The sequence below is a fragment of the Heterodontus francisci genome, chromosome 18 (genome assembly GCF_036365525.1).
Source record: "Heterodontus francisci isolate sHetFra1 chromosome 18, sHetFra1.hap1, whole genome shotgun sequence".
Taxonomy (NCBI): Eukaryota; Metazoa; Chordata; class Chondrichthyes; order Heterodontiformes; family Heterodontidae; genus Heterodontus; species Heterodontus francisci.
This window is the reverse complement of record NC_090388.1, coordinates 36,361,614-36,374,418: the sequence shown is the minus strand read 5'-3', so window position 1 is coordinate 36,374,418 and position 12,805 is coordinate 36,361,614. Positions and strand designations below refer to the sequence as shown.

Sequence of the window (12,805 nt, the reverse complement as noted above, 5' to 3'; positions counted from 1 at the left end):
TGTCCTGCAAGAAAGAGGCAAGTGTATCAGTGATTGTGGTGCAATCTGTTTGGGTGATGTGACTGTCATGACTGAATGGCTGGCAGTGTGTGCAGGCTGTGAGATGTGGGCGCAGGCTTGCAGTAGTGCTAAGTGTGTGAGGGTGAGGTGAAGCTGTTAGATATGAGTCGTAATTGATAGAGATTGTTGGTAGGTAAGTGATGGGGGGTGTGGTGCATTGGGCAGTGTGTGAGGCTAGGGGGGCAGTTAGTGGGATATAACATTTGAAGATGATTCACTGACCTTGACCACTTGAGTGAGGCCATTGAATTTTTTGCAGCACTGCATCCAGGTCCTTGGGTTTGACTCCTGGAATTGACCACCATGGCTAACTAGTCTCACTACCGTTTGAGAGTTTGTCTGAAGCACCTTCTGGCCCCTTGATGGAAGAGCGCATCTCTCCTCCTCTGCACCTCCTTGACGAAGGCCTTCAGAGCGGCGTCAGAAAAACTTGCAGCCCGCTCTTTCACATGTTGTGTAATTCTTGTGTCTTTCCCAGGTCAGAATCAGTTCTAGAATGCCTTCCAAGACCTGCTACAGCCACAATGCACCTCCTCTTTAAGAGATGTAGGCTGGCTTTAACTGGTGCCAGCCTCTCATGATTTTGGGCCCCCTGTTGAGGCATGCAGCTACTCAACAGCGCAGTTAGCATTAGCTGCACACTACAATCATGTTAATTAGAAGGCAGCAGATAGGAGTGTTGCCTACATCAGAAGCAATGGAGGCGGGTTAACCCTGCATCGCACTCCCTGCGTCCATTTATTACCAATATGAGTATGTTTCACTCCAAACAAGTGAAGGACATTCAACAGATATAGGAGTGGTTACAAAACTATAATCTCATCTCATTGTCCAATAAAGGACTGAAACTCATTCAATCTTGTGCTCATGGTTTATGACGTCATCTGAACCTGAGAATGAGATTACACTCATTAGTCTGTCCCAAGAATCCATTATTTATTCTAAACATAAACCATCTGATAGATTAACGGTTCAAGTGGAGACCTTCCCTCAGAACTGGCAAAGTAAGGCCGAATGGCCCTTTATAGGACTAATCAAAACAAGGGAGAGAGAGAAAAACAGAAGATAAAGTCACAAGTGAATGGAAAGGAAAATTAGACAGGCTGTAGAGCGGGCCACTGATCCGCTACCATCAGTTTGCTGACCATGTCAAACTAAAAATTAGCCTTTAATATATTGTTTCGCTACAACAGTGTCTCTTGATACTTTTTAGATTTCTGTGAGGGTTAAGCAAAACCAGACGGTGCAATGAGATGTACAGTGTTACTAGATTTGCAGGAGCCCTGTGTGTTGTCATGTATGTTCTTCAGTGGTTCACAGAGCCGTGTGGTTTCATAATGTAAATTGTGATGAACGGTTTTGCTGTTGTTGTAGATTCTCACCAGAGGCTGCCTCCAGGCGAGGGCTGAGTACTGCAGAGATGAATGCTGTAGAAGCAATACACAGGGCAGTAGAATTTAACCCACATGTACCCAAAGTGAGTGGTTGCTCTTTTCTCCATTAGCTTGCAAGCTAATAGCTTTGTTTGGAAATGCTAATTGTAATGTTTCTGTGAAATATAATTGGCTTGTAATCTCTTACAATGCATCAATAGAGAAGTCATTGAATAGGATTTGTTTCTAATTGTGGGGAAGTGGAAGGCAGTGAGGGAAATCTCTGTGACTGACATGTCTGTCGAAAACTGAAAGTTAAATTAATTCTTAAATAGTGCTATTAAACACTTGATGCCTGACAAGTTGAAGAGAGATAGGCTATTTAGTCAGTTTGCAAGACAAAAATTATTTCATGTGAAACACGATCAGATTTGAAATGTGAGTCACTGTATTTACAATCCATGGTCTTCCAACAGTGTCTTTTGTAAAAATTACTTTTTTTCTTTTTTTTTTAGTATTTATTAGAAATGAAAAGTTTAATACTGCCACCAGAACATATTTTGAAGAGAGGAGACAGTGAAGCAATAGCATATGCATTCTTCCATCTTCAACACTGGAAACGGGTAGAAGGAGCTCTCAACCTATTACATTGTACCTGGGAGGGAAGTAAGTGTTTTTTAGCAGTTGGTTATCTGAGTTATTTAGTCCCACTCCAGTGTACTTCATTAGTTCTGTAATGTATTCCTTCCCCAGTTTAATTACCACAGTTATTACCACAGTCATGACAACCACCACAAGTTCAAAATCTACTAATTGGGATAAATGAAATTCTCCAATTTATCAGATTGCTCCTGTTAAGTGAAATACATTGGAAATCAATTGTTGCCTTTGAAAATGTCCCCAGCATTTCCATGAAATTGCATTGCTTTGAAGAAAGAAAGACTGATTTGCATTTATATAGTGCCTTTCACAACCTCAGGATTTCCCAAAGCGCTTTGCAGCTAATGAAGTACTTCTGAAGTCACTGTTGTGATGTAGGAAAAGTGGCAGTCAATTTGCACACAGCAAGATCCCACAAACAGTAATGAAATAATGACAAATAATCTCTTTTTAGTAATGTTGGTGGAAAGTTAAATATTGGCCAGGATACTGGGTAGAACTCCCCTTCTCATTTTCAAAATAGTGCCATAGGATCTCTTAGGTCTACCTGAGAGAGCAGCCGGAATCTCAGTTTAACATCTACGAAAGACGGCACCTCTGACAGAGCAGTGCTACATCAGTACTACACTTGTTTCTCAGCCAAAATTCCGTGCTCAAGTCTCTGGAGTGGGACTTGAACCCACAACCTTCTGACTTTGAGGAGAGAATGCTACCAAGAGTGAAGTACAATGTAGTACACTGTCATCGTTGCGCAGTCTGGGATATTGCTGAAAATATTTCTGATTACCTGTAATTCATCTTGCAGGATTAGATACAAGATATTTCCTTTAAGTTGACTAAGGGTTTGTTTCCCTCGGAGGTGAAATTGCTCTTAACTACAGAATGCATTAAATGGGAGGTAATATTTTTGCCCATTTTTCTTAATGCACTCACAGGAACGTCCAGTTTTGTGTTCTTCTAGAAGCTTGGGTGCATTATGGAGCTATAAACAAATACCCAGCTGACTGGCCAGTTGGAAAACATGGGCAAAGATGCTGCTCAACTTGCCCAGTGGCTTAGCCAACATAAATAGTTTATTCGGGCCATGCCAGTTCAGTAATGACAGAGACAATTTCTCTAGGAAATGGATGAAGAGTACAGAAGGCGTAAAACGAAATTTACGTATCCAAATCTGCAGATCATAGTAGACAACCCTGAAAGCATTGACGTGCTTTCTACAGAGTAGAGGAGTAATCTATCAATGCTTAAAAGACAAAGCAAGTGTGGGAGTTCTTCACACAGGAGGTTATTACGTCACAAATGAGGAAAGTTTGGAAGGATGTCCGGAAGAAGGTGTCAGACTCGAAGAAAAGTGGCAAGGTGAGAAATTAGAATGAATGTGAATAAATGTTGTCTACTGGTAGCTACTGACAACAATCAAAGTTAAAAATGTGATACAAATTTGCTTCACTGCCATTGTATGTGAAACCCAAATGAAAAAATAACCAACTGCAAATGCATTGCAAAGGGAAGCAATAAACATGGTTGAAAAAGAACCCGGAATGATACAGCAGAGAAAGATTGGAATTGATTATATTTCCTGCATACTGCTGACAATTATGGTGCACTCAAATAATCTCTCAATCTTTTTGTTGATAAGATATTTCACATTCAAATGAGCTACACATAAGGCCATAAAACTGCTGCTCCCTAGAGCATACAGAGCAGAATATTCAATAATTTAATTCCTATATATCTTCTCTTTACAGAAATTAAACAGAAAGCACAGAGCACAGATGGGTCGCAAGTTTCAACGGTTTAAACTTTTCATCCCCTTCGACAATGCTATTATTAACTAGGAAGCTGTACACAGCATGGATTATGCACATGTTGGAGGAGTGGCAGATGCTCCTGGTTTGTATATTTAAAAATGTATGTATCTTCTCTGTGCAAACATGAAGCAGTGAGTGTGTTGCAGTGTGAAAAGGTGCCACATACTGTTTGTGCAGCAACAACTTGCCTAACAATGCACATTAGCTTCTTATGTATCCTTTTATTCTTCTTACAGATATACTAGGATGCCAGGAGCAGCGCAGCTCAGTACCATCACCACGTCAAGCATGCACTTGTCCAGATACACTTCACTTGGGAAGGTTTTACTCACTTAGATGACGAAGCACAGGGTGAACTATTTCTTGTGGGTGTGGAAGAGGCAGAAGTGGTGCTAAAAATGGCCTGGCCAATACTAAGTAGAGATATAGCATCACCACAAACTCTGTTGAGCTCCTTGGTAATTCCAGTCTCAAGGGGCAGCTGTAAAATAGCCACAAGCATGAATGGATGTAACAGTCACTCGTCTCCTTGTACACCATGTTGCAAGTTGGTTTGATATACCTACAATTCTACTAATCAGTTGCACATTGTGATGGAGCAAGAGTTGATTGTTCTGCTTGCTGCCATTTGCAACATTCAGCAACAATGGCAATGATGGAAGATCTCAGTTATGTAGGTCGCAAGCACAGTTGGAGCATCTCTCAGAAATACCCTCGCTAATGATGCCAAGGTATTGAGGTCTCTATACCATGACCTGATAACTGCTTTAATGAAACATATTTGAAAGAAATGTGACTGAGGGATTCGGACAATGTAACGCTCTGAGGTCTCGACCTCCAGTGGGGCACGTGTGATTAGAAGCACAGATGCATGCATTTAGTTCTCAAGTTGCTGACAGTCTGTCGTTTGCTGCTTCCAGAAAAGGAACAGGAAAAATTCCTGAAAGCAAACCAGCCTTTGGGGCCCAAACAGGAAAGGTTATTCCTGGCACCATCGTGTCTGTTGCATGTCAAGGTAAGAGGAATCATAAATGGATCCACAGCAGACCTTACAGGAAGCCTCCACACTGAATCTTATATATACCATGATGCAGTTGTTCAATACGCCTTCATTATAATGTTCATTGAAGACACAACTCATCACCTTAAACTTAAATCATTGTTTAACAGTTTTCATGTTACCAGTAATTTTGAGGAATGGATTTTCATAAAAGATAAAGTTTGAAGAAACATAGAGACAACCCTTAAGAAAAGAGCTGAAGTGACTGCTGAACTCTGGCAATTTCTCCTCTTCTTATGCCATAGCTTATGGCTTCCTGTCTTCAAGAAACATCATATGCCTCTTTTGATGGCTATGCTGAGCAGCAAACAATGCACGACGATTACTCTGCCAACACTGCCCAGGGCATTTGGTCCACTCAAAGCCAATGTTTGAGCAAATATCTGCTTAATGATAATATGACTGTTGACACTTTCATCATGAATATCTGTTGCTCGGGGATGTGGGGGCTTCATGTCATGTCACAAACCATGTTTTGAACAGGTAATCCATATCACTGAGAAGCCAACTGTGCAATTTGTCTTCACCCTGAAGAACATGTGATTTCCATAAGTTATGGGAATCATTGGAAACTCCATTTGTATGCATAATTCTTTGGTGATTGCAGACAATTTGAATGTTCAGCAAGTTTTTTTTCTGTTAATGAACACCATAGGATGCTGCATGAGTGGAGTCCTAAGGTTTGGGAGCACCACACTTTGTGAAAAAGTCCTTCCTGCTGAAAACCAGCACAGATTTTAATATATTCAGCAGTTTATCAAACCAGGACATCAGTGGCCTGCATAATGCAGTGGTGAACTGTAACCTGATTCCTACTGTATCCCCTTCAAGGCATAGAAGGTGCCTGTGGCAAAATAGTTAATACCCATTATCGCTTTTACTATTGCGAGCAATGCTTTGCCATTTTGTTGCTCCTTAGTTGCATGAAATTACACAGTTAATAGATTTCTTGGTGAGGAATAGCCTCCTCAAGCATTGTTTCCTTGAATAGTAGTGGATTTGGTTATTCTCTTCCTATGAACTTGAACTGCCTTTGTCTTCCTCTTCGCCACCTACATGTCGAGCAAATTGAGACTTGCTAATGCACCCATGTGGGCTAAAGTAGTTAAATTGCTCTTTAAAATATCTCTTCTACTCCATGTTAAACCTTTGCCAGCTCTCCCATAGCCTTAACATCTCCCCACTATTATAATTGTCTTCACATTTCTTTTCTCAGAGAGTGGTGAGAATGTGGAACTGACTACCACATGGAGTGGTTGAGACGAATAGCATAGATGCGTTTAAGGGGAAGCTTGATAAGTAAATGAGGCAAAAGGAATAGAAGGAGTTATTGATAGGGTAAAGGGGAGAAGGCTGATTGGAGCATAAACACCAGCATGGACATGCTGGGACAAATGGCCTATTTCAGTGCTGTAAAATTCTGTGTAATTTTATGTAATTATTAACACAATGTGGCAAGAAGGCAAGTATGTTGTCGTCCAGTCCACATTCTTCTGCATGTTTTTTTTTAATAGTTGTTCAGCAAACTAAAGAATATGACTTTGGGCATCGATGCCTATTAATCCACTTCAGTCCCGAAAGGTATTTTGGGACTATGAAAAAAAGCATTCTTGCGTTTTGTTAATGCACATATGTTAGTTTGAGCACACAGAGCAATTTTACACTTTCTAGTTTTAATTTATTCCTCACATTTGTCTCCATCAGACATTCTCCTTTGGCTGATGGAGAGTACTAAAGATGAGTAAAACTGCTCAGATTTTATAAAATCATGTGTGTTCTGTCTGGAAAATGCTGCAACGGTACTTTGTATGCCCGCAATCAGATTTCATGTTTTAAAATGTTCAAAGTTGTCAATTTTTTTTTTGGATATTAAAAAAATCAAGTTAGAAGAACTTGTGAAATAAAATAATGTACTGGAAGAAAAGGTTAGTTTTTTTAGCGTTTTGGATAAAGTCATTTAATATGTTGGTACATCTGTTGTATATTTCTAGCATTCTTTATTTCAACTTTCCAGCAGATACAGTTTTTTTTCTTTTTATTTCTTAAAAGGGTTTCTGATCTGCAATTTGTTGTAAATCTTTTTTCAAAAACTGAATTCTGATTTTTGAGGAACTTAAACTTTTTAAGATATTTTGGCAAAAATCTTTAAATTTGGTAAAGGTTCTTAATTACACTATAACTTTTTTTGGTCTGGACTGGTAGCCCATATATTTATTTTCAGTCCTCAGTTTTTTTGTTGTAAAGTGCACCATCAATATAAAGACACTTGCGAATATTTGAACTCTGATTTACTCTATAGCCTATGCATTATCTGCTCCCAAGCTTTCTCCAGTGCCATTCTGAACTGGAACCTGCATGATGGGGAATTAAATTCATATCCACCACTACAACTGCGTGGTACATTGATGTTCCAATGTGCTATGTCACTGTGCTTAAATGCAAAGCATGCTATTAATAGAGGCAGTAAATATATGATCTGCCTTCAGAATATAATTGCTACAGTTAAAAGGCAACCAAGTAATGAATATCAAATGCGGGGTCTGAGAGACATTACTAATCTTAGTTTTAGCTTTGAAACGGGCACTGAGGATAAATTTTACTAATCTTCTCCTATGCCCCTGAGCTTCACTGATGGCAGGCCCAGGTCAGAAAGTGAGGCCCCTGACTTTGTACACCCTACCTGCTGAATTTTGCAACGCTTGATTTTGAGACGAGAAAATTGATTCAAGTGAAATATTTATATAAGGCTACGTTTGCTGACAACACAACCACTAGGTGGCGCAGTACTTGCACATGCGCAAATGCAGCCTCATGCACTGAAACGTCACTGTCTGTGACATTTTCAGCAGTTGCCAGTAGTAAAGATGGCGCTGCTCAATTTATCACAAAAACTAAAACAAATGAAACCCAAAGTCTCCCTCTCCTCCCCATCTTATCACTCTCTCTCTCCTCCTCTTCCCCATTGCGGAGAAGAAAGGTGGCGATTGCAGGAAGGAGTGGGGACCAGAAGCGGGAGGGAGCAGAGGAGAAGGGAGGAAGTGGCGAGGCCATGAGTGAGTGGTCCAAAGTTAGGTGCAGGGACGAAGTGGAGAATGAGCGGTCAAGGGAGGAGATGCGGCGAGGCAGGAAGCGAGTGGCCTACAAGTAGGTGGAGGGGTGAAGCAGGGACCGAGTGGCCAAGGGGGGGGGAGAAGTGGCGAGGCGGGAAGCGAGCGGCCCACAGGTAGGTGGAGGGGTGAAGCAAGGAGCTAGTGGCCGAGGGAGGAGAAGTGGTGAGGTGGGGAGTGAGCGGCGAGCAGACGTTGCAGTACGCAATGACGTTTTCGCGCACATGCATGAATTAATCCTGGCAGGCTGGGTGCTGACGTAGGCTGCGCATGTCACCACACTGACAGCAGGAATCTGTTCTGCACATGTGCAAAGCTGGGAGCACTCTGATAACATCGGCTCTGGGCTGCGTTGTCAGGAGTCACTTTGTTATATTAATAAGGTTCTATGCTGAATTCAGTAACTTTGGGTGAGGCTCCACCCCATTGTGTTCCTTGCCTGTATAAAATGGGCACATGACAACTAAGCAAAGTAAGGTTGCTGGTGTTTGAGTTTGTTTTGGTATTGAACATCTTGCATACTTTACCTTTCCTGTGTACTTTTGCCTTTTTGCTGAAGCCTTTAGTTTGCCAGCCAACACTTTACTGCTGCTCTCATCAGCTTTCAGTAGAAGAACTGGAGGTCACTGCCTTTTAAACACCAGGAACAGTTCTTGATTAGCTGCTGGCTTGTTCAGTTTTGCCACTTCTATCCATCCACCTTCCGTACCAGATTTTCTGCTCTTAAATTCCATAAGCAGTAGATTGATTATTCAGATAAAGTGGAGGCTTTGCCTTGCAAAGTTCAAGGAAGCAAACCCTCTCTAATTGCAGATGCGGGCATCCCCATGCAGTGGCTGAGCATAGGCCCAATTTTGCCAATATCTCAAATGCAGGGCTTTAGTGTCTTCTCCTAAAAATGCCTCAAGCTGAAAGATATTGATTTTCCCCTGTTAGCCACTTGGTGGCATTGTAAATTGTGTTTTAGGGCACAAAACTCAATGAAGACTAGATCCAGATAATCTCTGGAGAAGTTTTTTTTAACCAAAACACAGTTTAGTCTAGAAAAGTTCAGAGAAGCTAATTTCCTTTCCGTGAACCTATAGTCGAAGTAATATTTCTGATCATAAATCCATTCAGTTAACTGCTGCTGCTCTGCTTGATGCTATGAACAAACTGTTAGTTACTTTCTGACTTTACCGAATTCAGTCCAGCCACCAACTCAATCTTAGGCCTGAGCTGGTCACATAACCACCAGTTGCTCAGTTGGTTGTATAAGTGGTTCTTCTTTATTCTGCAAACTTACTGTCAAAACAACAAGAAGATTTATTGGCAGTAATTAACAATTAGCGCATCATGAAACAGAATCTACAACAGCTAATCCCAGTTTAATTAAATATGCAGAGACTTTAAATAGCTCCAAAACAAGCTTCCTCCACATCAGTACAGCTGTAACTTTCTGTGAGGAGTTTAATTTGTATCCACCAAGCAAGTACAGCAACTTCACGCTGCTCAGTGCATTTCAATGGTGAGCCAGACAGTAAACATGCAAGTGTGTTCCTCAATACAATTCTTTTAGCTCTGCTTTTAAAATTGGTTTTCAAATTATCAATTTTGTGAATAGAAACAACAAATGCACTCTATTTAGAAAAACTATATGATAGCAAAGATCAGAAAATTGAGCTCCTCAAAAGCACTCAGCTACTGAACTCAAACTATTTAATTGCGTAGATCAAGCCATCAAAATAAATTATCCTCAGAAAATATTAAGTTAAAACATGTAACTAGTTTTGAATTTAAAAACATGAAGCGTATGTTAAAATTTTAACTCGGTGAATGCAGTTCAGGTAGCAGGTCTAAAGTCCAAACAATAAGAGGTGCCTTTTAAATATCCCACATACTTTCCTTCATTTGTAGTTTTTGATATCTCAAGGAATTATAAATATTTGCTCAGCAAGGGAACTTCATTCATTATACTGGGGATTTTTTTAAGGCCCTATATAATTTAGTTAATGTTTAAAACTTGCAATGATGGAATAAAACATTCTTTCCTCAGCTTTCCGAATGATCCCTTATCCCTTGGAAAAAGGTCATCTTTTTTATCCATATCCAATCTGCACAGAGACTGCAGACAGAGAACTGCTGCCATGTAAGTTAATGAAGAAAACCACCTTTATGTTTACTGAGAAATTTCTCATAACATAGTTCAGTTAGTTATTTCTAAATTCCTGTTTGGAATTTGCATGAACCTGTTTACCTGTTAAACAAAGGGTTAACCCATTCTTCATTATATCAGGTTTGTTTCTGGCAGACGTTAGCTTTGTGTGTAGACATAACATTTAAAGAATAAATGGAGACCCAGAATCTATGTTGTACAGTTGGTTGTTATAGCATATAAACAGGCCATTCTCCCTATTAATTCTGCACCATCTAGCCTTAATCCCATCCTCCTGCTCACTTTCCAATCCATTTAATATTTTTAAAGCAGTTATCTAATTCCATTCTCAAATAATATATAGATTCTACTTCAACAATGATTTATGGAATTATCGGGGAGGCGGTGGTGCAGTGATAATGTCACTGGACTAATAATCCAGAGGCCCAAGCTAGTGCTCTGGGGACATGGGCTTGAATCCCACCATGGCAGATGGTGAAATTTGAATTCAATTAATAAAACTGGAATTCTTTTTAAAAAGCTAGTCTAATGGTGACCATGAAACCATGTCAGTTGTTGTAAAGACCCATCTGATTCACTAATGCCCTTTCGGGAAGGAAATCTGCCATCCTTACAAGGTCTGGCCTATATGTGACTCCAGACGCACAGCAGTGTGGTTAATTCTTAGCGTGCCCTGTGAAATGGCCTAGCAAGCCACTCAGATCAAGGGTAATTAGGGATGGGCAATAAATGCTGGCCTAGCCAGTGACGCCCACATCCCACGAACAAATAAAAAAATTGCATATTATAACCATCCTCTTTGTAAAACTATTTAAAAAATCTCCCTGATAAGTCATTTTGCGATTATCTAAAATTTTATGTCCTCCGCTTCCCATTTTCCAAGCAGTAGCAACAATCTATCACTGTTTACCTTATCATAACCGTTCATAATCTTTAAGACATCTATGGAATCATCCTTTAACCTCTTGATCAAAGATTTAACTTTTTAAGATTTTCCTCATAACTGTAACTCCTCATCCCTGGTAGCATCCTAATGAATCCACACTGTATTTGTTCAGTTGCTTTCATATTCATTCTATTAGCGGAGGCCCAAAATGGCACATAATTATACCACAGAATCACAGAATTGTTGCAGCGCAGAAGGAGGCCATTCAGCCCATCGTGTCTGCACCAGCTCTCCGAATAAGCAATTCACTTAGTGCCATTTCCCCGCCTTCTCTCTCTAACCCTGCACATTCTTCCTTTTCATATGAGTCTAATTCCCTTTTGGATGCTTCAATTGAACCTGCCCCACCGCAATCTCAAACAGAGCATTACAGATCTTAACCACTCGCTGTGTGAAAAACTTTTTCCACATGTCACTTTTGCTTCTCTTAACCATTACTTTAAATTCGTGCCCTCTCGTTCTCGATCCTTTTTACGAGTGGGAACAGTTTCTCTCTATCTACTCTGTGCAGACCCTTCATGATTTTGAATACCTCTGTCAAGTTACCTCTCAGCCTTTTCTTCTCCAAGGCATACAGTCCCAACTTCTCCAATCTATCTTCAGATCTGAAGTTCTTCATCCCTGGAACCATTCTCGTGAATCTTTTTGGCACTCTGTCCAATGCCCTCACATCTTTCCTAAAGTGCAACGTCCAGAAATGGATGCAGTACTCTAGCTGAGGCTGAACTAGTGTCTTATATAAGTTCAACACAACTTCCTTGCTCTTGTACTCTATGCCCCTAATAATAAAGCCCAGGATACTGTATGCTTTATTAACCATGCTTTCAACCTGTCCTGCCACCTTCAATGACTTATGCACATATACACTCTGGTCCCTCTGCTCCTGTGCCCCCTTTAGAATTGTACCCTTTATTTTATATTGTCTCTCCATGTTCTTCCTACCAAAATGAATTGCTTCACATTTCTCTGCATTGAACTTCATCTGCCACCTATCTGCCCATTCCACCAACTTGTCTATGTCCTTTTGAAGTTCAACACCATCCTCCTCACAGTTCACAATGCTTCCAAGTTTCATATCATCCGCAAACTTTGAAATTGTACCCTGTCCACTAAGGTCAGGTCATTAATATATATCAGGAAAAGCAAGGGTCCCAACACTGACCCCTGGGAAACTCCACTACAAACATTCCTCCAGCCCGAAAAACATCCATTAACCACTACTGTTTGTTTCCTGTCACTCAGCCAATTCCGTATTCATGGTGCTTCCATACCTTTTATTCCATCAGCTATAACTTTGCTCACAAGTCTGTTGTGTGGCACTGTATTAAAAACCTTTTGAAAGTCCATGTACACCACTTCAACTGCACTGCCCTCATCAACCCTTTCTGTTACCTCCTCAAAAAACTCCAGCAAGTTAGTCAAACATGATTTTCCCTTAAGAAATCCATGCTGTATTTTTGGCACTCTGTCCAATGCCCTTACATAATTAACCCGCATTTGTCCATGTGACTATTAATTTTGTCCCAAATGATTTTTTCTAGAAGTTTCTCCACCACCGAAGTTAAACTGACAGGCCTATAGTTGCTGGGCTTATCTTTACACCATTTTTTGAACAAGGCTGTAACGTTTGCAA

At 40.4% G+C, this 12,805-nt stretch overlaps 1 protein-coding gene across 14 annotated transcripts in view; it reads left to right on the top strand.

The window, feature by feature from the left end:
• LOC137379558 (suppressor of tumorigenicity 7 protein homolog) overlaps positions 1-12,805 on the top strand; it is a 231,948-nt gene that overhangs the window by 203,702 nt on the left and 15,441 nt on the right. For 9 of the 14 annotated variants that reach the window (XM_068050546.1, XM_068050545.1, XM_068050543.1 and 6 more), the window contains 3 exons: positions 1,435-1,537; positions 1,949-2,099; positions 10,107-10,199. In XM_068050546.1, coding sequence (XP_067906647.1) covers positions 1,435-1,537; positions 1,949-2,099; positions 10,107-10,199 — 347 coding nt within the window. Of the gene's footprint in view, positions 1-1,434; positions 1,538-1,948; positions 2,100-3,028; positions 3,453-3,841; positions 3,987-4,140; positions 5,895-10,106; positions 10,200-12,805 lie in introns of those variants that run through there. The other 5 variants (XM_068050553.1, XM_068050554.1, XR_010976857.1 and 2 more) reach the window with 4 other exon arrangements.